Source organism: Aulostomus chinensis, chromosome 24 (assembly GCF_037954235.1).
Source record: "Aulostomus chinensis isolate RoL2024-O1b breed Wild chromosome 24, RoL_Achi_v1.0, whole genome shotgun sequence".
NCBI lineage: Eukaryota > Metazoa > Chordata > Actinopteri > Syngnathiformes > Aulostomidae > Aulostomus > Aulostomus chinensis.
In genome coordinates this window covers 16,611,481-16,636,897 of record NC_141343.1, presented here as the reverse complement: position 1 = coordinate 16,636,897, position 25,417 = coordinate 16,611,481, and the positions used below count along the sequence as shown (strand labels likewise).

Sequence of the window (25,417 nt, the reverse complement as noted above, 5' to 3'; positions counted from 1 at the left end):
ACAGTTGGCTTTTAGACCTTTGGCACCAAAAACCACTGTTAGTCATTTGATAAAAAGCCTATCGTCCATCTTAGCCAAGATTTCAACTCGATAACTAGACGTTATTTGACCTGCAAATCCCCAAATGATCATTAGCCAGACTGACACACAAAATAAGCAACCCCAGATGTCTGTTTTTCCATAACATTTAGGATTGTTAATCCTCCGGTATCCAATATACTAGAGTCTGGCTCTCAAGGCTAATGGTGGACTTATAAAAGCAATGCAGCCATGTCATCCAGAAGTGCATGGTTACACTTGGATGTCGTTCTGGGCAGCAAATATGTGCAGCACTCAGATGCTGGAGGTTAACGTCTTACATCAATGTGAGGCTGAAATTAGCAGAACAAGAAAAACAATGATGATTTAGTAAGCTATTTTGACATCTTGTTTCTGGTCATGGTGTCATTATAGGCCCATAAATGTGTTTCTTAAACCCTCCAAAAATGCCACACAGCCATCTGCCATTTCAGTTAGGTTCTCTGGTTCTGCAGCAGCCAGGAAGGATTTATGGAGCTAGAAGCAAAGTATAACATTTTCAAAGTGTACTTTTAACCAATCCTGACTAACTTCTGGTGATAAACTCGAGCCGTTTTGACGGTACAATGTAATAAATGACCCAACCTTCAACTAATTGGTTCACTCATTCATTTAAGGTTGGATCAGGACATTATCTCTCAATTTGCTCTGCCTTCACTTCTGAGGTGGAACTTTGAAGATTGGGGGGGGGGACGGGGACTGCTGGTTGTTGAGTTCAGCTGCAACATAATTCTGGAGGAAAAGATCGTTTTACGCAGGTCTACCTTAGCCGAGGTGACCACATCCAGCACCCAGGTAAGACGCACGTTTGCAAGTCGGTTTTAAGGACTGTATCCCTACACCACAAACAGAAGTACCAGTGTGTCCCAAAAACGGAGCAAATTCTTGAACCTCTTTGAAAGACAATTCTGGACCCTTGAGTTCACTTTTTACCCCCTCTATATGTCAAAAGTACACCTCTGGCATTTTGAAGACCAATCAACTTTTGAGGTCACAACTGGACCACTGAGGAAATATTCTTCTAAAAACGTACCTGCAACTACAGGAGTGCTCTTGTCTTGAGAGTGTGAAACCACTAATTTTGGAATGGGCGTGTAATTCATAGAAATCATGTCAACAACATAGACATCAAAACCCCACTATATGGAAGTGACTTGACTTTTTTTTCCAGGCGCAACTACCTTCTGGAAGGAGTACAGAAACTAGAAAAGATGTCGCGCGGTTTGATCCATGACAAATGGCATCATCAAGCCTGGATGCGGCAAATAAACGGTGACACAAAATGTTCATTTTCCATCTGAGCTACGTTAGATCTCGGATATCTCGGGGGGGGGGGGGTCAGCGCCTCAGAGGGTTGAGCAACCATGACGTTAGCGACAGCCGATCTTCTTAAACATTTCCAACTCTGAAACTAAATCTGACTGATCCGCCTTGGAAAGCCTTCTACTCAACGCACACTGCTGCGGTAATCTGGTAATCATCAGACAAACGCCCATGACCCGTTTTTTTGGTCGCAACCCCGAGATTAAGAAGCCAGGATTTGCTTTTTCTGGTGCCATGAGATGTTAGTCTCCCCCCTTATTCCCCACATTTCTTCTTCTTCCCTTTGCTTCTGTTCTAGTCACTTTCTCTCTCCTTAACCCCTCACTCATTTATCCATCCCCCCGTCGGCCTTTAGCAACTGTCTGCTTAGAGAGAGTTGTGGTATAGAGGATCTATAGCAGCTCTGTTGACTTTGGCTGCAGCCAGACAGAAAGCCAAGCCTTTAATTTGACTGGTTTCAATATCTGACCCTTAATAAAACAAATATCTTTGTTTGGAGAGAAAGAAATCACCCCCAATTACTGCTGAGCAAAGGGGGGAGGGCACTTCTGGATGTGTGTTTTTGTGTGTGTGCAGTCTGGTGCGGGTCAAGCATAGTCTTCAAATTGACCTGGCTTGGATAAATAAAATGGAAGAATGTTACAAGGCGCACGGTCTCTCGTTCAAATCTGGGATCGGATTTCTTCCGTAACCACACGGCCCGGTGTGCGCCGCTCTGTAAAACCCTGATTTCTTTAGTAGGAGGGTTTCTTTCTTCTTCTTTTTTTTTTCCTGACCCACGACCAAAAAAGCAAAATGTAAAAAGTTTCTCATTTCATAAGCACTGTTTTCTTCCTTTTTTTTTTAATCATTCCTTCCAGATCAGCCCTCATCTCTCTGCAGCCAGCGTTATCCATCAGTGTCTTACTTAAAATAAACTTCATCAATAAAGGGCTTTCATTCCTAAATTAGATCTCTGCTACTGTCAGTAAGTAATGCAGGTTGTGGGTTTGAACCTGAGGAGTCTGTTTACTGCACTGGAACACAATTATATTGGCTGGTGATCCATAAAATGAAGAACTGCCGACGTGACTGGGCTTCGTCTGCGATCTCAAGTCCATGTGAGGACTTCGGAAATTGGAATGCACTTTGAATATTTTAAGTGTAATGACCTTTTCAGAATCAGAAATACTTTATTGATCTCCAGGGGGAAATTACACAGCATTACATCGTTAACGGAAAAGTCGGGCCTCCAAATCAGGTGCGAAGGATACATGCTAGCACTGGACCAAAGGGTAGCCCACCAGTAAGAGTCCAAACCACAAGGAGCAAACAAGGAACTGTGAATTCAGCAGGGAAGAACTGAATATTACTGCAGTTTGCCAAATGTCGACAAGAAAGGTTACACATCTGTCAGCGCACCCCACAGGAGTGCTTCATGTATAGAAAGATATTTAGGGATGTACCCAAATCCTAAGGCATGGCAAACTGGACAAAAATTGCTATTTAAAAAAAATTAAATTATACTTAGAGATGTTCAGAAGCTTATTAGTTGTGTGCCTGACTCTCTCCACCAGTTTGTTTCAATTACTGCTGAAAAATGGTCTTCTGGCTGGCATGTCTGCCTCCAGTGATGATGGTGCAGGGTCCAGCAGTGGATGGTGTTTACACAGCGCTACATTTGGTTGAGAAGAAGTTTCCACCAGTACAAACTGTGCCCACTTCAGCTCATCTTTTTTCAGAAATAGCTAATTAAGAGATACTTACTTAAATGTATTCATCAGTTTTGAAGTAAATTAAAAGAGCTAAACATCTGATGTGCACCCTGCATCACCAACCCCACACCAACAGGCAGACAATGAATGAATCATGAGGATCCAGAAAACTCTCATTTTTATCTCTGCCCCAAAATACCAAAGAAAGTTGGAATCATATCTGCTGGATAAGAACTGGAATCTATGGAGTCAAAAAAGCTACATCACTCGTTACCATCATCATCTTACCAACACCATTAGTAGAAAACTATGAGTGACAGAAACCTCAGGAAATGAGTTAAAAGATGAGTGTGTTACCTACATGCAGGCTGGAACTAGAGGCAGAGAGGTTAATGATAGCAGAACCGGCTCCATCTGCAAGCTAGACACACATTTCAACAATACACACCGTTAGCTGGTTAGCCACAACGTTAGCATCAAAGACATATACAGAAAGATACATTTTCAGACACATTAGTGACTCAGACACACAAAATTCAGTTTTGCTTCAATTAAACATTTACCGGGAGGTCCGGGAGGTGCAGACAGCAGTGATCAGGCACGACAGGGCTCAGATTAACACGACAAAGTGTTTACATGAGGTCACGGAGGAGCTGAGCACATGGAGGAACAGAGGATGAAGACAGGAAGGGCGGGCCAAAGATGCATCCAAACATGGAGGATGCTGCGGAGCATCAGTGTCAGCGCCTCAACACGTGTGGGTGACAGTTACCCAAATGTTGAACTCCCTCTCTCTCTCGATATAAGCACAGTAAGTGGTTAAACCTCAAAAGGTCAAAGTAGCAAGACTGCTGTTCCTCCAGTGGCCACTGGAGGCTGGCTCCACTCGTGAGTCCGTCCCCCAAGACCTTCAGGTTAAAATGCCTGGCTTTACAGCATAAAGTTACCAAACAGGGCTTTGGCCTCCCAAGTAACTTTTAGATAGTATTTTTTTGAGAAGTCAGCAGTTTAAATTACAATAAAGCTTAAAGTTATGCATAATTAAGGGCCTGGCTGGTTAAGTCACTGCTGGGGTCACTGATCACTGCGTCAGATGAGTCACAGCGCCACCTGGTGGCAGAGGGAAATTACGTTTTAAAATCATTAGCGTCCTCCTCTTTGTGAGTGGACCAGACGATCTGAGACGCGGTCAGAACCTGGTGATGAGTCATTGTGAAGACTGAGAGGTTACCATTGCGAGGAGGCGGCCATGTTTGAGATTTGATCATAGAACAGGACACTGTGGTAACTGCAGTCACATGGTCAGATCTTTGATGGGAGTCCAGAAGACGTCTACAAGCTGAGTTTAAGTCAGAGCGCCACCTAGTGTTTACAGGAAGTTAACTTGATGGAACAAGCCTGAGCACCATAGCACAGGACTAGACGTTCTCCTTGGTGGAGTCCGACACGCTCTCGTTTCTACCAGCACAGAACTCCATCATCTTTCAGAGCTGCTTAGAACCCATCCTGGCTCGACAAGCACGCAGCCGTCGCCGCACGTTCATCCACTTGTTGCCTCGCCATTATTGTATCCAGAGTTGTTTGGGATGTCAAACATGGGGGCGGAGATGTCAGACATCAGTTTCAACACCCCACTTGGACTCAAACAAGCCAGCATACTACATTTTTGGGGTGCTACCACGTCACCGAATGCTTAATGTCGCCCTCTTCAAACACAACAAGACAACCACGTTTGGATCAGGGCAGAAGGGAAAAAGTCTGAGGTAAGAGCCGTTAAAAGACGGTCCCATGTTGTTCAGTTCTGTGGTTTTGACCTCTTAGAGTCTCTATAAGATCAATGTTGTGGGTTTGAATAGCTGAAGTGTGTGTCGCTATGAAAGGAGCTTTAGTGGCGCCTGTGGCTTCAAGGATAACAAAGAGCGACGACATCGAGAAATTAATTGAAAGAAGAAGATTTAAAGATGGTGGGATGAGTGGTTAATGAACCACAACAATGGGGAAGGAGGAGACCAACACAAGGAAGGCTTTTAATGAACTAAAGATTGATCGATGGAGAGGAGGAGAAGAAGAAGGGATGATGTAATGAAAGAATAAAGGGGGCAGAGGGAGGACAGGAATCAGGGCCAGAGAAAGAAGTGTGAGAAAGATGACAACTTAAGCAAAGAAAGCTACGAAAAAGATGGAAGTATGAAAGAAGGGATGAAGATGAAGGAAGGGGGAGGTGGAGGAAAGGAAGGAATGATGTGTAGAGAAAAGGAGCAAGGCTGAGGAGGAAGGACACAAGGAGAAAAGAAAAAGGATAGAAGGAGAGATGAGGTGAGTACGTGAAGACGAGAAGATGAAAGTTAGACTAGAGGAATACAGGAAAGGAAAACTGACAAAGGATGGAAAGAGGAGTGGAGAAGGATGAGTGAAATTGAACAAAGGGGACAAAAACTGGACATGAAGAGATGGGAAATAAAAGAAGGAAAGATGAATAGAGACATACAGTAGAGGACAAGAGATGAAGGTGGAGACAAGGAGAGGAAAATTTAAAGACAGACAACAGATGACGGGAGGGAAGAAAACAAAGAGAAGGAGCGGTGAGTCCAGGGTCCAGAGCTGAAGTCTTGAATGGTTTAACCTTTATTCACACAGGCCAGCTTGACAGAAATCACGAGCTTGGAATTCCTTCCCGAAACATCACAACTGCTCGACTGTCTCTCAGTGTTACTTCAGTCGTCTTCCGGAGCCAAACCGGTGGTTTTCCACGTTGAAGCCTATTAGCGTCAAAGCTGCGAGAGTGAAACATTACAGCGAAGCGTCTTCCAAGAGCTGCCACGCTGTCTCCGCTGGTCCCAGACCAGGCCGCCGCTGGTTTGACACAACTACACTTCAGGATAAATGTTAGCTAACGCTATTTGTTTGTGTTAAAAGAATACTTTGACAGTTTGGACTATTTCGACTTTGGTTTGGACGGTTCAGCTGTTCCCTTTGTCTTCGTCGTCAACCAGCTCCCTGCCTGCACCATAACCAGGAAGTTAGCATCCCCATGGTCTCCTTGGTGCCAAAAAACAACTGCATTGTCACAATGGATTTGGGATTCTTGCCAAAACGGATCAAAAATTTATGAGATTTTCTTGTTATGTTCAGTATCTTCTATAATGGACAGTGTCTATGTTTTTTGAGTGTAAATGCTACTACTAGAATTAAGATGCTAGCATTATGCTACCAACCAATGGTTGCGCGATGTCCCCACAACTGAGCTTCACATTTCTTCTGTTTCTCTTTGACATTTAATACCCTCGACTACCTCTGTCGCTGATTACAAGTGACTGATGCACTGACAGCAAAACTGTTAAAATGTCTTAGTCGAATGCCACGTTTCCACACAGACTGCTGTCTGCACTTTCATGCAAAGAAACACTTAGAGAGCTACAGGGTTAGCAATGCTGATTTAGCTAACTCGTAGCCGATTAGCTAGCACAATGTTCAAGGTCTAGAACTCTGCAACAAAGGTTCATGCTGACAAAGTCAGCTTCAAGGTGTTAACTCAAAGTACGATGGAATGCTAGAGGTCCATCCATCCATTTTCTATACTACTTATCCGTTAAGGGCCGGGGGGTGGAGCCTATCCCAGCTGACATTGGGTAAGAGGCGGGGTTCACCCTGGACAGGTCGCTGGTCCATCACAGGGCCATCAGGAGTATCTTGCACAAGGACACTTGGACATGGTCACTGGGGGAAGTGGGGATCAAACCAGCGACCCCTCAGTTGCTAGACGACCACTCTACCTCTGAGCCACGCAGCCCCTGGCGGGCTAGAGCTGCTGCATGAAATCACTCCACCCAGTCAGGACAGGACGAACGACTGTTTCTAGAATTTGTTACAAATACTGCACAGGACCCTCGTTACATTAATGCTGCAAAGACTGCTTTGAAAAGCCTATTTGATGATGATTTATAACGGAGCTATGCTAACACTCCCCACCCACTACCCTTCATGGTGCTAAGCTAATTAGCGTGGGTCTCAGTTCTCTCGAGATGGGGCTCTATCTTTTTGTCTAACCCTGGGGAGGAAGGACAAAAGAGACTTTCCCAAAAATGTGTTCCCTCTGACTAGCAAAACCGCCGATGTGCAGGGAGGTGACTGGTTCTATTTGAGTTACGCCTCCAACACTTTAGAGACTAATGAGACCCTGTAGTGCTGGGCTTGCTCGGTGCTCGTGTGCTTGAAGTGATACGTGGAAAGGACAAGTTTGAAACACTGGTCTTTCCACTGTGTGTGTGTGTGTGTGTGCGCGCGCGTGCGGGTGTATGTGTAAGCAGCCTACGTGTGTTTCTGTGTGTTTAGTGGCACCAGCAGCATAAATAAACATGTTCTGACATGATGACATGGCAACCGCCTCTGTACTCCGTGGTTGCCGCAGAGACCACAAGTCCCGCGCTGCTGGCCAATCAACATTCTCTCCCTCTGTCTCTGTATCTGCTTGCTCTCGTTTTTCCTTCTTTCTGTCCCTCTTTGTACATTTCTGTCCTCCTGATGGACGCCTGGCAAACTACTTTCCAACGAACTCCAATTTAGCTCCTCTCAGGCCACGTTGGTGCTTAGATGACAAAGGAACAACTTTTTAGGGAAAGTCTCTTCTTGTCCATCGCCTTCAGAGACAGAGAACACAGAGTCGTGCCTCCAGGGAGTTGAGACCCACGGCAGTTAGCTTAGCACAAATAATGGTGGTGGGTGGGAAGCTTTAGCATAGGTTAGCAAAATGTTTTTTGTTTTTTTTAATCATTTTCAAATGGAACAACAGCTGAATATTTGGTTGGATTTTCACAACACCTCTGCTTCAGTCCATCAACGGTTCTTTCTGTGGAATATGCTGATGATAAGTGTTAAGGGAGCGATGTCGCCGTGGTGACCAGACTACATTGGTTCTACCTGTTCAGGTATGAGCGGCTCTTGGTCATCAATGTCGATCAAAACATCCCCGCTGATCATATGAGGCATCTGACCTGCGTACAAACACCACACAGACGTTGGTAACCAATCGTGCATCTCTGCGCTAACACCGACCCATGTCTGTGTGTCTCACCCCGGCCGTTATCCACCTCCTCCTCCACGCCGTCCTCCTCCGGACTGCACCGGTACTCCTCCAGAGCCCGGATGGTGCACTGACCCACCACTGGCTTCCTCCCAAACTGGCGGTTGTCGATGACTTTGATGACGATGGGCGGCATGTACAGGTCATCACAGGGAAGCCTCTGAGGAGGAGAAGGAAGCGTGACCTTTGGCTGCAGCGCGCTCCCTGACGCCTGACTCTTATTGGTCATGCCACTTGCTCGCCTGATGCTGATTGGCCGTGGCAGGTGACTGTCTGAAGCTAATTGGTCACGCCTTTGTGACCATCCAATCAGGGTATAGTTACACCTTCACCCTCCGGCCTATAAGAAGCAACGACTGGATCCATTGATCTGATCTTGTTGAGGAGAACCAGAACGTTGCTTTGAATTAAGATAAAGAACCTTCACCAGAACAAATATTTAGTTTACATGACAGTCTGGCTCAGCCTGCACCAGAACCGCCGGCTGTCATCAAGCCTCACCGACACTTGTTGCGTGTCACACTTGACAACCTGAATTATAGTCACAGAGTGCAGAGAGAGTCTACGGAGCCGTGGAGACGCCGTACCGCGTAACTAGCTAACCTACTTGGTTATTTTCAGGTCTAAAGACAGAACCTGTTCCCTCAGTGTATTCATTTACTAATTTCATGCGAGGTCTGTCTTGTGCTGGGGGTCTGCCTCTGTTACTTTGAGGGTCCAGAGCTCCACATGGGATCGGGAAGTGAAAAATCCCTGTTCCCATCATCTAGTTGACCTCTCTGGCTTCAAAGCTGCTTGAATGAAGCTGAGGTGAACTCTCGCGTAGAACACTAGACCCTTCAAAGGGTTCTACTCAAGGAAAGTATGTACTTGACATTTTCTTATGCCCCCATGGCACACGAAAACACTTACGCACTCAACTTAAGACCTTAATATTGTTAACATTAAATTCTTGGATCTGAATTCAAGGGAAAAACATATTTCCACAGTCCGCTCGGGAGAGTCACACTTTAGCGGTGGTCAACACACAAGACCTTAATCATGTTAACGTTCAACTGCAGGGAGCAGGGATTCTGTATTCTCAGGAAAACTATGTGAACATTTCCATCCTCTAGTTAAAGCTGCCATAATAAAACAGCGAGGTGATCAACTTAATATTATTAACAATAAACTCTGTGAGCCGGTTCTGGAGCCGGCATTTGGAAAAGTGTGCTTCATATTTCCATATTTCAGTTTAGGTTTTCATAGGAAAACACTTTGGTGGAATGTAATGGCACCGCCGTACGTTCAGTGGAAATATATTCTCGGAAGACAGTTTTACATTTGAATAACAAATGACCTGGCGTTGACTGTTGTGATTGGATTGATTAAAATAAACGACCGAGTGAAGAAACTTTCCATATCATAACAACTGAGAGGGCGACGCAGGAGTTGAGGTGAGGTGAAGACTTTCAGGTCTTGGAGTGGCACCTCTGGTTTCAGCTTGGTTTGGTTCACAGGCAGCGTCAGGATTGTTCTTTCAAAGAGCGACAAGGATTTATACACTACCAGCTCGCTAACTTCCTCCCGGGATAAGGTATTGTTATAGTCCAACAGGAAGTTAGCATCTCAGGGATGAGGTATTGTTGTAGTCCTTCAGGTTGTTAGCGTGTCAAGGATGAGGCATTGTTGTAGTCCTTCAGGTTGTTAGCGTGTCAAGGATGAGGCATTGTTGTAGTCCTTCAGGTTGTTAGCATGTCAAGGATGAGGTATTGTTGTAGTCCTTCAGGTTGTTAGCGTGTCAAGGATGAGGCATTGTTGCAGTTCTTCAAGAAGTTAGCATCTCAGGGATGAGGTATTGTTGTAGTCCTTCAGGTTGTTAGCGTGTCAAGGATGAGGCATTGTTGCAGTTCTTCAAGAAGTTAGCATCTCAGGGATGAGGTATTGTTGTAGTCCTTCAGGTTGTTAGTGTGTCAGGGATGAGATATTGTTGTAGTCCTTCAGGTTGTTAGCGTGTCAAGGATGAGGCATTGTTGCAGTTCTTCAAGAAGTTAGCATCTCAGGGATGAGGTATTCTTGTAGTCCTTCATGAAGTTATCATCTCAGGGATGAGGTATTTTTGTAGTCCTTCAGGAAGTTATCATCTCAAGGTAGCTGTTCGCCACCACAGATGGACTAAAAAGGTTTTGCTAGTCAAAGATCAAGGCAGACGTGGTAGGGATATATTTGTACTAGTATAAATCAGAATTTTGAGTGTACTCTCACTTGTACCTTCATCAAGATAGAAAACATACTTGCACCTTCAACTAGGAGTTCAAATTTAGTGTCTTCTTCAAACTGATGTCAGACAGAAAACCTCAACTTTTTGTTGCCGGGGTTCATTTGTGGGTCAGGAGTGTCCCAGTGTTTGGACCCCGTCCTGCACTGATCCAGTCAGTACTTGTACTGCAGCCATAGCCATGATTAAACCCTCCGCCCTGCATTAGTAACATACAGTAGACCATGGTAGACATGTTCCCCACCCTCCTTCTTTACAGTTCTGATGCTGAATTAAATTCTCTTTGTGGTGGAACTGGAGCAGAACTAGAATCATCTGCAGCTTCTACACAAACAAAGACTTTTTGGGGGAGAAGCGTTGTTATTGTGGCTCCACTGATGAAGATAAATGACCCGAGCAAAGCCACATCACAGCTGGCGGGCCTCGCCGCTGATTACATTCGTGTTCTCACCACATCAAGGACGAGCGTGTTGATGTCAAAGTTGGGCTTCTTCTTCACACTGCGGATGACGCAGCTTTGGACCACGGAGCCTCCGCACTCCACCTGCAGGCTGGGCGAGGTAACGCTAGCTAGCTGGAAACTCTTCAGGTTCCGAACGCCCCACGCTAAGATCTGGACAAAGAGGGGAAGCTTCACTCAAACATTTTCACTGTATTACTGCATCAGTCCATGAAACACGCAGTAAATCTCAACTTTAGGAGTATTACTGTTGTGGGCAAATTAGCTGTAGCAGAGGAAGCTAACATCCTGTGTCCTACTACGTTGTAGTGATTAAGTCATTTCATTATAATGAGCCCATTTATACTTTTATGATTATTTTGACTGAGTCAATGAAGGGGAATACAGTGGTGGAATGTAAACAAGTACATTGACTTCAGTACTGTAAGTACAGTCTGATACTAATACATAAAAGGAATCAGGGTTTTGAAAACTACTCTGTATCACTGTGATCTTGACGTCTTTTTGTGAGGTGAAAGTAAACAGAACCAGAACCACGCGGTGATACCTCGATGGCGGTTCTCTGCAGAACTGGTTTGATCCCCTGAGGAACCATGAAGACGTTGGGTTCTCTCTGAGGGGGCGGGTGCGGAAGGTCTGACTCCTCCGGCTGCCAATAGGAAAACAGAGTAAGGATGAGGTCATCAACAAGAGACACAAGGCAAAAAAAGAAAAAAAACAAAACAAGGACGACACATGCAGCCATTTTGTTTTCAGCCGGCCACGTTACGTTTGTCAGGGCAGCAACGAAATCAAAGACTGTTAGTTGAATTCAGTTTTTGAGTAAAAAGTCATAGAGTTGCGAAAATTAAGATGAGAAAAATGTTTTCTGTGTTTTTGACAAAACAAAACCATCACTGAAGGCTGAAGAGGACATCGTTCATGTTTTCTCATGACGTGGAACAATAAATGAGAAGTTTTTAATGATAGTTGACGATGAACTGAACAATTTGTTTATAATACATCATTTTTGTAGTTCTGTCGTATTCCACTGTAACAAGATACGTCATCGTGCCGGTGGACGTAAACGGTTATGGCCACCAGGGCAGCGCGACGTGCTAATTAATCATGCTCCTGTGGTGCTGATGACTTTAGTCAGAAATTTTATTTTGAGATTTTATTTTTTTATTGAAATAATTTGAAGCTGACCTTCCCTCGTGCGTCAGTTCCAGATTCACACCATACTTGGATGAATTATTCAGCAGTGACATCACAAAAGGCCGAGCTCGTTTAGTCAAAGGTGACTAATAACTGCCGCGCCACCACGAGGAAGATTCACCATAAAGGCATCACTTCTACCCATGTCCTCTCTGGGCTTCCATAAAAAATACAAAAATAAAAATAAATGCAAAGTTAAAAAGTCCTTTGAACTTAAAAAAGTCATTCTTAAAATAAACAAAAAAGATAAGATGTTCAAATAAAAATGTAATTATTTTCTTCTTTTTTAAATCCATGTTAAGAATGACTTTTACGTGTTTGTTCAAACTGAGCGCCGTTAATGGAGTCGGTGGGTGTGCATGCATGGGAACATGGAGGAGGTCAGGGGAGGGGCCACTGAGCCTGGTGGAGGGCCCCTCCATTTTGTACCCATTGCTGCAGGTTTTCTGAGAGGAATCCTGGAAACATTAACTGAGGAGGCAACAAAGAATAAAAGAAAAGCAGAAACAGATCAGAAGACAAACTTCCACCTCGAGGCTCGCTGTTCTGCACGTTCTCTGGAGAAAATGCAAAAAACTGAGAACACACAGTTTTCATCAACACGATGCAGCGATGAGCAGTGTTCACTCTGTAAGGAGGTCCCTTATCACCAGAGAAAACTGTTGCTGATTCTGCAGGTTTTCACGCTTCGGCTCCGACAGAACGTCGAGTTCACTCTCGTCATCAAACATTAGCAGAGGAAGGCCACGTTCCTGCTGGCTGGGCAGCGGAACTCTGATCTCTTGTTTTAAACCAAGTTACGTCAACGTTAATGTCTGAATAGAGTTACCTCATCGAAGACATGGCTGGAGGTCAGGATGTCTCCCTGAGAGAGACGGAGAGAGATTGGGGATGGTGACAATGCGTAAAATCAGCAAAAAAATTAAACGAGAGAGAGAAACGGTCAGCTGACCTCTTGACCTGGGACACGGTGAACTGCTGCCTGCACACAGACACAGATGAACGTTAGAAATCCGTGTTAAGGATGAAGCCTGACGCGACCCGCAGGTACAGCAGCTGTACCGCGTGATCTCAGCAGACGGCGGAAAAATGTTGGAGGAGAACGTTCAGATGTGCTGACAGTCAAATTAATCATCTTGAACTTTTTGAGCAGATATTCTGGAGTTTTGATGATGAGAAGGTGTTTATGTTTTTTGTTCTTGACACATTTGAGTGTTTTAAAATATTTTTGTATGTCATGATGTGTTTGCAATTTTAGTTGAGAATTAAAATCAGATTGAGTTTAAAATTCAGTCTGACATGAAAGTCAAATGTTGAACTTGAAACCAACCAGTTATCAACATCTACCAGTGTTGTGCAATCATTCAAATTATTAGCAGACCTCGACGCTGGCACCAGATGCTCAGAGGGATTTTGGTAACTTAAAAACACAACTTAAAACCAACAAAGTGTCTAGTCAGCTGTCAGATGTGGACATTGTTCTGACAGAATTCTCATCACTCGTCGCATCAACGTCTAATAACAACCAGCCGTGACAAACAGACTCTGAAATCACAAAAACATGCATTTATGAGCAGAAACAAAGAGGCTGGAGGAGAACGGCGCTATTAAGGAACCTTCTCCCTGCGTATGAGCTCAAAGGCGGCCAGCAAGTCTCCGGCGTGTTTGTCTCCGAGGTGAATCGGGAACCAGGCCAGGCGGGGGGACTGGATCAAGGTGGGCTGGCACACGCATCGGCCCATGAACTCATCCGCACCCTGGATATCACAGAGGAAAAAATCCAGTAGGTCACGAGGTTGAAGAGCAAGACGTTCCATGTCATAGGTGACAAAGGACAAACAACAATGGCCTCTTTGGTGGAGGTCATAAAAAGCCCACACAGACAACAAACTCACGTATGTGTCCTGGTCGTAGAGCTCCACCACAACATTGGGAGGAGACGCCATCATAGCCTCGGGGTCACCGAAAATCTCCAGCTCGTAGAAGATGAGTGTCTGATCCCAGGTGGGGTTGAGGGTGTTTCGCACAGTCACTGTCTTCTGGGACTGATGGAGGAAGGACACGATGGCGTAGGGGTCTGAGAAAGGGACAACCACGACAAACACAACATAACTCGCATGTTCAACATGTCAATAGGCAAAACCTACAAAAGATGATCACGAAGAAGAAGAGGAAAATACAGGAGCTTTTATGATTCAGCAACACTGAGTGATGAACAGCTCATCATCAGCCAAACAGCAAACTGAAGTTTGGATTCATGGATTTGCAACCTTCTGATGAACTTAAACACGGACGTATCAACCCCCAAGTTAAATGGCTTCTTCCTCAGCCTACGCCTCACACCTCCATCGGCTTCTATGAATATCAGAGAAGTGGTTTTACATGATTCTGCTGAGAGTCAAACACTCGAAAGCCACCGCAGCCATGGAAGCCACCAGTCACCGCAGCTACCAAAACCACCGCATCCACCAAAACCACCGCAGCTACTGAAGCCACCGCAGCCACTGAAGCCACCGCAGCCACTGAAGCCACCACAGCCACTGAAGCCACCGCAGCTACCAAAACCACCGCAGCCACTGAAGCCACCGCAGCCACTGAAGCCACCACAGCCAGTGAAGCCACCGCAGCCACTGAAGCCACCGCAGCCACTGAAGCCACCGCAGCCACTGAAGCCACCACAGCCAGTGAAGCCACCACAGCCAGTGAAGCCACCGCAGCTACCAAAACCACCGCAGCCACCGCAGCCACTGAAGCCACCGCAGCCACTGAAGCCACCGCAGCCAGTGAAGCCACCACAGCCACTGAAGCCACCACAGCCAGTGAAGCCACCGCAGCCACCAAAACCACCGAAGCCACTGCAGCCAGTGAAGCCACCAAAACCACCGAAGCCACCGCAGCCAGTGAAGCCACCGCAGCCAGTGAAGCCAGTGAAGCCACCGCAGCCAGTGAAGCCACGGCAGCCACCAAAACCACCAAAGCCACCGCAGCCACTGTCAAAGGTGGCAGTTTTTGTTACGTCTCATAAATCTGGCCCCTCTACCAACGTTTATTTACAAGCTCAGCACCTGCATAGTGCAAAATTCCATCAATGCTCATGTTAAAAAGGTGTTTCTCACATACTGAAAAACCCCCTTCCACCAAGTGGCCTGGTAGTTTCAGGTAAACAGACACCAGTGAAAGTGTGTCAGGGATGTCAATATAGAGAAACATCAAACAGCAGAGGACTGGAAGCTTGATTCCAACCTTCCTTCTTTAATTTTCTTAAACTGAGCCCCACAATATAAAGCCCTCAATGACATGCGGGTCCTCACAGGTATAGCACAAATGCATGGAAGTGTGTCTAAACCATCTCAGCCTCCCACTCAGTGACATCATCAGCTTGGGAATGTTGAGTTTGAGAGAAACGGCTGGGAATGCTGCTGAGAGAAGTTTGTTGTTCCACACACAACTTAAAAGTATGGACATGTACATAAAACACACACACACATTTATGTACAGTGACACACAAACAGAGTGAATAGTTTGTTATTGCGGGCCGAGTAAAGAGTCTCTGCGGAGCTGTTAGCATCAGAGTAAACAGGAGCTAAGTTGCATTTTCCCACCAGCCTTCAATTAACCTTGGGACTGACACACTGTGTATACACACACACACACACACACACACACACACACACACACACACACCCATACATACACAGTACAGACACGCCACCCATGGTGACCCATTCAATTATCGTCCATTCCCAACAGTCCATTAGCTCATATAAACAGAAATACAAATAGCCTAGCGAGGTTTGTCTGTACGTGTGTGTGTGTGTGCGCGCACGCGCATGTGTGTCTGCATTCGTGCTACATAAACACAATGAACACTGGACTCTAATGATTTTCATTTTGACTCTTCAACTATCTTGATGGACTCAGTTTTGGACTTTCCAGTCCAAAGTCCAAGTTCTGTTCTGGTTTACTTTAAGGTACCTTTCATACCTCAGATTTTAACAGAACCCTGGTGGGTTCAACCACTGGTGTGGTTTGTTTGGGTGCCTGTGGAAGTACAAATTTGGTACAGACCAAAACTACCGGTGCAAGACCACCTCTCCCTCGTGACCTTGGTCTGTTTATAAGCGAACCCTTGTAATTGCAGAGAAAGCAAAACGCGGCCCAACTGCAAGAACCAAAACAAAGATAGTTCTGGGCCGTCCACATTTGTTTGGAAATAAACAAAACAGAAGCTCACATAACAAAGAGTTGGCTGACTTGGACTCATTTTGAGGAACCAACACATTTGACGGAAATCGAGCTCCAAGACAGTGTTGGTTGTTAACAAGAGTCTAGAGGAGCCTACAGAGGTCGTGGAGGTCATGAAAGGTCATCAGGGGAAACACAAGAAGCCTGAAGCTTTGTGGTGGTGACCTTGAAGTCATGTGACCCTGATGTAGTTCCTTCATAAGCTAACATTCGCTTAGCACTGCCAACAACTGCATTCAGGCCTGGAAAAGACCACTTCCTCTTGCACTACAAACATACATCATCCTTGACATGCTAACTTCCTCTTGCACTACAAACATACATCATCCTTGACATGCTAACTTCCTCTTGGACTACAAAAATACATCATCCTTGACATGCTAACTTCCTCTTGGACTAAAAACATGCATCATTCCTGACATGCTAACTTCCTCTTGGACTACAAACATACATCATCCTTGACATGCTAACTTCCTCTTGGACTACAAAAATACGTCATCCTTGACATGCTAACTTCCTCTTGGACTAAAAACATGCATCATTCCTGACATGCTAACTTCCTCTTGATGTTTTTAGTCTTTTATTGAAATGTGACGATCAAACGGGGTTTAAAACCTTCATATTCCGAGTTTTTGAGGCTGAGCTGACATCGTCGACGTGAGGCCTTAGTCTGCTCTAAATGTGGACAGCGCCCTCTGTTGGAATCACATTTAACAGCAGCACAGACTCAATGAGATCATTCGCATAGAATTTCATCAGCATAACAATACCTTTTTGCAAATTTGGGGAAATGTTTTTTGGAGGGGACACTGTGGGCCATACCGGGATGGTCTGGGAGCCAGTTCTGGTCCCAGGACCACATTTTGCCCACATGTGCCAGTCAGAGACAGAAAACGAGACTCTTTGATAAGTGCTGTTGTCTTTAATCATGGCCGCCCAGACGCCATGCATCTCCTGATTAACACACAATGGTAGCTCATCCATCAACTCTCCTCTTCCCGTGTGTGTGTGAGAGAGTGTGTGTGTGTGTGTGTGTGCGTGCGTGCGTGCCCATTCTCTCCGTCTGTTTTTATATTCGAGGTTCTCTGACTAGTCCCTCTTCGTCTCCTCTCCACGCTGCAGCAACATCTATAAACACAGTTTGGTTTTATTTTTTCACCATCAAATTGTTATATTTTTACGTTTTTATGGTTATTTGTCATAAAAACTGGGCATCGACCCGGCAGCTGCTTCCTCTCAGCCAGAGATGCAACGACGTGCTTGCACAGATCTGCTTCACATGAACACTCAGTCATTTGTGATCATCCAACTGCAGAGCAGAAGTCAAACTCTGTGGTTCGTTTTCAGAAACCAGAGGAATCAAATCCTTCTTCGTATTAAATATGAATCCAAAACTTGAGTCCCTCACATGACACTTCCTACTTCATTCCACCAATAAAGAATAAGAACTTGAAGGCCGTACAAACTGTCTACTGCACAGAACAGAACAGGAAGTGTGACGCTGAATATTTATGCCACAGGAAATCAATTAAGCAGAAAAATCATTTTCAGGCAGAAAAAAGTGCGTCCATCTGCTTTCAACAATTCTTGTAATATTAACTACATTTTAATAATCATGAAAAATTAAAGATTGGAAAAAACCCTTTTTACACTTGATTCCCCTGTTTAGACCTAAAAATGCCTCGAATTTTTGAAAGCAACTCCCTAAATCCTTGTAAAGTTTACAAAAAACTGACAGAATTGTCCATGAAACCTTTCATTTCTCCACCTCGGAGCAGAAACAGGACATAAACAGCTCAGAGTTTTGACACCCGTGTAGACCCACTGTTCATTAAAGATTTCCCCCAAAAAATCCATCAGTGAGCGTCTACATTTATGCAGCAGCCACAGCAGGACTTGTAGGGTCAGGGACTTTAAAAACAAGGTGATTTCATGTCTGTGTGTCCTGCAGGGCCACGAGGCCATCAGGCGACGTCTCTCCTGCCGAGGTGCGGCTGTTCCCCCACACCAAAGTCCTTCACTAAAGCAGTCTGTGCTGCGCCTCTAAAACAAGGCTCATACGCCGAGTTATCAGCACCGACACATGACGCTCAACACATGACGTGAAGAGTGAGGGGTGCTGTGTCTCACCTGAGAAGCTGTCTTTGTCCATGGCCAGCAGGTCTCTGGCCTGGTACAGGTAACAGCGCAGGTGGTAGCGGGTGCCGCCTACACAAACACTCTTGTTACTATGGTGACAAAGTACGTCCTAGAAGCCAAACAGCAGAGGGTATTGTCGGCTTTCTTACGGTCAAAGAAACAGGAAATGGTCGGTCTGTTGACGCCGAAGGTGGTTGTGACGGACTTGTCGTCGTTTTTGTCCTCAATACTGCTCTGTGGGCGGAGAGGAGGAAGATGATGATGTTCAGGCTTACAAGACTAGAAAACTGACTTGGAGCTGCTCGAAGGTACCACATGTAACTCCTCTTGAAAATAAAGGAGCAGAACATTTAACGTCCTGTGCACAAACATTCCTGCACTTTTACTTTGTATTTGGAAGAATTGAAAGAGATGCTTCGATGTCGGCGTATCCTCCGTGTACAGGGTGTCTTCAAGACAGCCAGCAGACATGGGCATGCTAGCTGACATTGGCTGATTGGCTAAGCGTCCTGATGTTCCACGCCTGCGATGTTAGCATGTTCAGCTAGCCTGCTAATGCACTGAACCGCAGATTGCTGGTTTCTCTGTGACTTTTCTCCTTCTTGTTGGAAGAAGAGTTGAGAGCCATCGAGAATTAACCTGTTCTGTCAATAAATGTGCTCATGAACTCAGAAAAGGAACTCGTAGTAGTGACACTTTGGTTCTCCCTCTCATTTACCAGTGAGCACTCCAGAGCAAAGATGGCCGCCGGTCCCGTCTTCTCCAGCGGCTCCATGCGGCACCTCCACCTACGCCTCCTGAAACTGTCCGTCTTCCTCGGCTTCAGATGGAACCTCCAGCCGAAGAGCGAGGTGTACTCCCAGCCCTCCCTCTCCGTCTCGTCTGGACGCTGCTACGAACGAACACACACACGCACGCACGCACGCACACACACACTTATCAATAACTGCATGGTAGATTAAATTGGATGAAGTCCAATAAATAAATTAAATGATAATTTCAGGACTCATTAGTTAACACCCTCCTTTATTTTTTTTAAAAGAAAAAAAAAGAAAAAAAGAAATCAAACAGAAACAGAAAAGTTGATGTGCAGCTCATCTGGCTCATTTATGCAACCACACCGCCATCTAGTGACCAACACAGGCAACTTCAACATCAGTCAACTAGCAGTTTGTAATTTCACCTCAAGACAAAGATAATGTTCATTTAGCAAAACTGACTCAAGGAAAGACGCCGCAAAGGTGAACACGTTACAGAGGTGAACCACAAAGAGGACATTAAATGTTGTCACTTCAAGACTGGAAATGGAAAAGTACTTGCAAACAATCGTCTCTAAACAGAAAACTGAAACTTAATCCACATGTTAACCTACACTTTTTCTCAGATCCCTCCTCCAGTCTTTTTAAACAAACAAAATGCAGTATTTTAGGTTCCTTGGGACAGAATATTTCTTACATATCTTTAGTGTACAATCACCTACACCAGGGGTGTCAAACTGGTCCAGTAGGGGCCGGTGTGGCTGCAGGTTTTCATTCCAACCCAGCAAAAGCAACACCTGATTCTACTTAAATCAACTAAACTGTGTCCACACAGCTCATTTGTTGGATCAGGTGTTGCTTTTGCTGGGTTGGAATGAAAACCTGCAGCCACACCGGCCCTTACTGGACCAGTTTGGACACCCCTGACCTACACTCACTGTAGACTTGTAGGTGGGGTGGGTCACCCTCCCAAGTCGGCCATGGTGCATCCACAGAAGCCCAGAACAGACAAACCAGCAGCTTTACACTTCCGTTTTATGTCCTCAGCTCCTCGTCATACCAACATTGACACAGCAGTGTGACTGGCCATCAAGGCCATGATAGCAATGATAGCAAGCTGAGGAGCCAAACCTGTCCCTGAACCAAACTCCATTAAAAAAAACAGCATTTTAAGGTGACAGCGCCGACCATGTGTCTCCCTGGTGTGGCAGTGGTGGTTTTTACAAAGTGGGGATGTGAGCAACTGGTTTGTGCTGGTCGACATGTCAGAGGTATTTATTGACTTGACAGCCAAACTTAAAATTACACATGAACCTATACGTTGTATAAAAACATTGAGTAACTACCATTTCCTGCAAAAGCCGAACACTGGATCACTGCAGCTTTAAAATGGTTGAGAAAAGTGCGGCACAACTGCAGAATGACCTGTCAGTTTGGACTGATAACATTAAGGAAGGGTAGAGAAGCCACACAATTAATTTACTGCCCCACACTCAAGTTAGCAGAAGGCTAGCAGGAAGTAGCCAGCTCAGTTAGTGTCGGTCTAAGAGTGCTCTTCCCATTGAGCGTGCTCAGTACGTGGCCACTGATACCAATTCCTTCTATTGTCAACTGCGGAGAGTCACCTGGTGGCGAGGAGTTTAAAGAGCATCGCCAGAACTGGTTTGGGGAGACCTTGAATGAACACATCCGTTTTTATGTGAATACATCGCACAAGAGCTTTGACAGCTGTGTGCCGCTCCTCTCCTCCCCTCCCCATACCTTTCTGAGAGCCTCCATCTTCTGAAGGTCTCGCCGTCTCATCCGAATCCATCGCCTTCGTCGGTTGGTGTGGTACATCTTCTCTGCTGGTACCCAGGACTTGGGGCGGCGGTCCGGGGGGATGGGGATGCCGTACTCCCAGCCTGCTCAAATACACACTGGCATGGTTCTTGAGTATCTTTGAGATAATCATGATTATCAGCACATGCGTGTGAGCGCACCTTGATCGTCCACAGCTCTGTTGAGATCCTCGCTCCACTCCACCTCCTCCCACACCCAGCCAGGAGGACACTCCACCTCGTCCTTAGGCACCGCCTTCTCGCCGTTCTGCCAACACACACGTACAGGTTTAGAATTGCGAAGACAAGTGAAGCTCTGATAAACACAGAAACGCACACCTACCACGTCAGTGTACCCCTCCGGCATGCCGATCCACTGTCCACCCGGTAACCTCATCTGATTTTCAAAGACTTCCTCTGTGAAGGTCATGTGACCAGCATCCACATCGAACAGCAGTCTGAGGGGTCATAGATGCAGACACAAAATGGAGACGTTCTGATGTGTTCTGGACTGATTTTTGATCTGTCGACAGTTGAACCCCTGCAAGATGTCAGCTCTCTGGGCACCACGCTGATTAGCACGGCCCCATGTGGACTGTGGGTTGTTTCTGGTATTTAAGACCCAATTTAGATTTTATTGTGGCACTGATCTGATATCTGCCATCTCAATGGGGAGTGTCAGTTTCAAACTGTGTGTCCATCACCAGTTGTCCCAAAGGTTCCCACTCACGTCCTCTCTGGGCTGATGAACCAGTCTCCCGCCCAGGTCCAGCCAGGAGACGGTTTGAAACTCTCTTTGGGCAGCTTAACTCTTCCAGTCACATCGCTGAACTTGGGGTACGTCAGACCTGTAGTTCCCCAGCTGCCCACCAGTGCGAGCCGGGTCTGGTTCTCATACTGCACCAAGAGTTAGAGACACATTTGAGCGAAACCTTCCAAACATTTGTAGATTTTAGTGCACTTACCGAAATGTTCTCGGTAGACTTTATTTATCCCTCAATTTAGTGTCTGTAGAAACAAGAGTCTCACCGTCTCAGCGAAGACGGACAGTTTTCCTTCAGCGTATTCGTTGAAGTGTTTTCCGTCGGCAGCCAACCCAAACCAGACTTTGACCCTGAGCTGACCCGGCAGTTTGGCCTCCCCGCCGCTACCCTGCGGGTACTGAAGCACAAAGACACCACCACAGGTCGGTCGTGTGTAGTTTCAGGATACCACATGTGTTTGTGTGTGTTTCTACTTTGAGGAAGACGGTCTGCAGCTGTCCACAGTGTTTCCCACAGTGCTGCTGGGAGAAGATGACCGTGTGCGCCGGGATGCGGTGGTACGCCACCCTGCGGTCGCCCTGCAGCATCCATATCACAATGTCCGGGAGACTGTTCTGGGGCTGGGCCACAGGAAGAGAGTATTAGAGGTACAAAAACGCAAAAAGGGGGAATTATGTGACTGGACTGACACGTTTATACTTGACAACCGAAATGTACAACAAAGTGCAAACATGAACAATTAAGAATTGTTTATAAGCTGTTTTAATACAAATGTTGGTATTTTGCTCCAGTCTATCAATATCATATCACAAAGGAAATATTGCAATACATTGTAATGTCAATATTTGGTTTGACCCATGATGGACAGGCCAATGTTGCCCACTCCTGGGAACAAAGCCATACCCACCTCCTCGGCCATGGTCCGCAGCCGGTTGGCCCAGTCTTCAGCCTGCTCCAGCACAGTGGAAAGATCGGTGGCAGGCCCGTGTTTGAGAGCCAGTGCTGCAGAAACAATCTGCTCCAGGTGCAGCGTACGGATGTGCCTCAGTGAGCGGTCCAGAGGAGTTGCACACTGCCAGTGCTTAAGAGATGGCAGCTCCTGGCTGGTGTGAGAAAGTGGAAAAAAGAGAAGTAAAGCAGAGAAACAGAAGCACAGCGCTAAAGATGGAGGTATGCTAACACTTCCCATTCACTATTCATTGTGCTAAGGGTAACTCCTTTCTGGCTCTGGGGACATTTGACAGAAGAGACTTTCTCTTGAATTTGGCCTGTTCCTCACGGACTCCTGCTCCTTGACTTCTTAGTCTTCAGTTTGATTTGGGAAGAAAACAGTCGCCATAAAAACATCCAAAGGTCGAGACAGTCGACGTGGTTTACCTGCAGTCTGTGATGACCTGATCCAACAGCTCAACCACTCGGAACTCCAGTTCCTCCATATCACTTCCCGCCTTCACATCCAGCTGCACCCGCTGCAAGTTCACCTCCTGTACATGCATTGCGCAATTTGACTGACAGGTGACCTTACTTAAAGCATCTCCATCCCAAAACAAAATTCCAGTTTTTTTCGAAGTCTGAAACTCAAAAAATGAAAAAAACTCACCAGCCTTTCAATGATGGCCAGCAGCATGTTGAGAGCTTCAATCCTCGGTTTGATGTCTTCCCACTCCGAGGACAGAACCACCACTGGCTTGACATTTCCCCACGGAAGGTAGTAGTAATGGCAGCCTGGAACAAACATGATGTAGTGGGTAGTGCGCTTACCATGCCTTTGACCCTCGCACGTGAGAGCATTGACCTACCATCAAACACAGCCCGGCTGTACTGTGTGGTGGAGGCCAGGGGGAGGCAGGTGTAGTCAAACTTGTTGCCATAGTTGCCAATGCTGACCTCGAAATGGATGGCGTCATCGACGTCCTGGAGGAGCGTGGCCGAATAGAAGGCAACAAAGAGAGAGAACTTCCTCTTCCTGAGAAACTTCTGTTAGATGAAAAAAAGAGGATGAATGGACGATATCTACTTTCACGCAATGACATGTAGAGAACCTTCATCGCTCTCATACCTCAACCACCAGCAAATCATCTGATGGTATGTCTTCAGTTTTTGGCTCTGGTTTGTCCACCAGTTTTGTGGTTAGTTCCAGTAAAACTCGACCTCTGTATGCCACGCCCTCCCCCTGAGTGACAGATTGTGGAAGACAAAAGTCATTCATGGTTTAAAGTTATCATTTTAAAACTGTAGCATAGTTTCTTTACAAAACATGAGAAAATAGTAAATTGTGAATGATTATGAGGCACTTGTTATGTGCATCCAGCATGTGATCGACTAAGTAAGTAGCCTAGCTAAGTAGACGGGTTTTATCTGCCATATCATCAGCAACTATTCATTCTGGATTATATTGTTTAATGTAAGCATTTAGGAATTACACAACAGAGGTCCAAGAATCAAACCTTGTGGGACTCCATTCACTGTTTCAGACATGTTTGAATGTAAAGCTACTAAATAACATTCTTGAACTAGGACTTGGCGCCACAAAAAAAGAAAAAGTTACTTTTCCAAGGTTTAGTGCTTCGTGGGGGTCGTTGAAGGTGCTGAACTCTCTTGGGCTGCCGTACAGGTTGACGAAACACGGACCGAATGTCGGCAGGAAACCAAGACTGTCATCAACTGCAATGAGACCGTCGGACAGTTAGGTTTGTCAAAAGCAGAAAGTGAAACAACCAAAATGAATGAAAGATTGATTGCATGAGATGACATGATTAAACTGATCATCAGGAGCAAGATCACCAGAGAATTCAGATCCTATATTTCATCAGGATTTATCCAGGAGAGACACAGATTTGAGTTGAAAGAGAAGAGAGAATAAAAGTGGTGTAGAGAGGCTGGAGGACGTACTGCCAGAGTGGACGGTCCGTGGAGTCAAGTCATCTGAATGCGTAGAGAGGAAGGACGGTTCAGAGTCAAAGACAAGTGTCAGACAGAAAGGAAGCAGAAGTCTTTGAACGCCACTCAAACCAACTCAGATGCACCAGACCACAAACACTCCACATCATCCTGAAAGATCATGTCGCTTGTTTCCAGACAGATGATCTGACATCAAGTCTTAAATCGTTCTAAAATGCCGGGTCAGTATTCAGCACAAAAACATTAGTATGTTTCTCTGAAGACACATGCGAGCTTTGTAACGTGCACAAAACCACAAATCCATCAGGTGGACCGAGAATTGAGAATCACAACTTCTCACACAAGACTCAAACACCTTTATGGCACATCTGAAGTTGCTCAACACCACGCAGAGAACACGTCATCCATGCTCCCGATGAACACGAGAATGAAGCTTTTCTAGAACCGTACTGGTGGGCGTAACAGGCGTGGTATGGGTTGCCATATTGGTGAAGTGACTGAAGGTGCCTTCGCGTCTATGTCATAGTTCACTAAGGGATCATGTTGTATTGAAGAAGACATTAAAATAGCCACTGAGACCCAAAAGCCCTTTGGAAAATGTTTACTGAGGTACTAAATGGATCTCCTCATAGATCTGAATACAATAAGACCTCTTTTAGCAAGCTGGGGAGTCGCCCCCCACTGGACAGAGGACAGAGGAC

At 45.7% G+C, this 25,417-nt stretch overlaps 1 protein-coding gene across 8 annotated transcripts in view; it reads right to left on the bottom strand.

The window, feature by feature from the left end:
• The window catches only part of dysf (dysferlin, limb girdle muscular dystrophy 2B (autosomal recessive)), a 61,374-nt gene that overhangs the window by 20,982 nt on the left and 14,975 nt on the right, over window positions 1–25,417 (bottom strand). For 3 of the 8 annotated variants that reach the window (XR_015111914.1, XM_086198197.1, XM_086198199.1), the window contains exons 17-42: window positions 24,708–24,740; window positions 24,364–24,479; window positions 23,875–23,988; window positions 23,615–23,792; window positions 23,416–23,540; window positions 23,193–23,299; window positions 22,723–22,918; window positions 22,289–22,435; window positions 22,081–22,212; window positions 21,782–21,948; window positions 21,395–21,509; window positions 21,214–21,319; window positions 20,993–21,135; window positions 19,192–19,365; window positions 18,623–18,707; window positions 18,465–18,542; window positions 13,985–14,166; window positions 13,706–13,846; window positions 13,042–13,071; window positions 12,919–12,954; window positions 12,519–12,560; window positions 11,440–11,541; window positions 10,884–11,045; window positions 8,167–8,335; window positions 8,013–8,086; window positions 3,457–3,516 (exon numbers count right to left, since the gene is read on the bottom strand). Coding sequence is in view for 7 of the 8 variants with exons in the window: in XM_086198197.1 (XP_086054323.1) it covers window positions 3,457–3,516; window positions 8,013–8,086; window positions 8,167–8,335; window positions 10,884–11,045; window positions 11,440–11,541; window positions 12,519–12,560; window positions 12,919–12,954; window positions 13,042–13,071; window positions 13,706–13,846; window positions 13,985–14,166; window positions 18,465–18,542; window positions 18,623–18,707; window positions 19,192–19,365; window positions 20,993–21,135; window positions 21,214–21,319; window positions 21,395–21,509; window positions 21,782–21,948; window positions 22,081–22,212; window positions 22,289–22,435; window positions 22,723–22,918; window positions 23,193–23,299; window positions 23,416–23,540; window positions 23,615–23,792; window positions 23,875–23,988; window positions 24,364–24,479; window positions 24,708–24,740 (3,014 nt within the window). In the remaining variant the exon portion in view is untranslated. The remainder of the gene's footprint in view (window positions 1–3,456; window positions 3,517–8,012; window positions 8,087–8,166; window positions 8,336–10,883; window positions 11,046–11,439; window positions 11,542–12,518; window positions 12,561–12,918; window positions 12,955–13,041; window positions 13,072–13,705; window positions 13,847–13,984; window positions 14,167–18,464; window positions 18,543–18,622; window positions 18,708–19,191; window positions 19,366–20,992; window positions 21,136–21,213; window positions 21,320–21,394; window positions 21,510–21,781; window positions 21,949–22,080; window positions 22,213–22,288; window positions 22,436–22,722; window positions 22,919–23,192; window positions 23,300–23,415; window positions 23,541–23,614; window positions 23,793–23,874; window positions 23,989–24,363; window positions 24,480–24,707; window positions 24,741–25,417) is intronic. The other 5 variants (XM_086198198.1, XM_086198202.1, XM_086198201.1 and 2 more) reach the window with 5 other exon arrangements.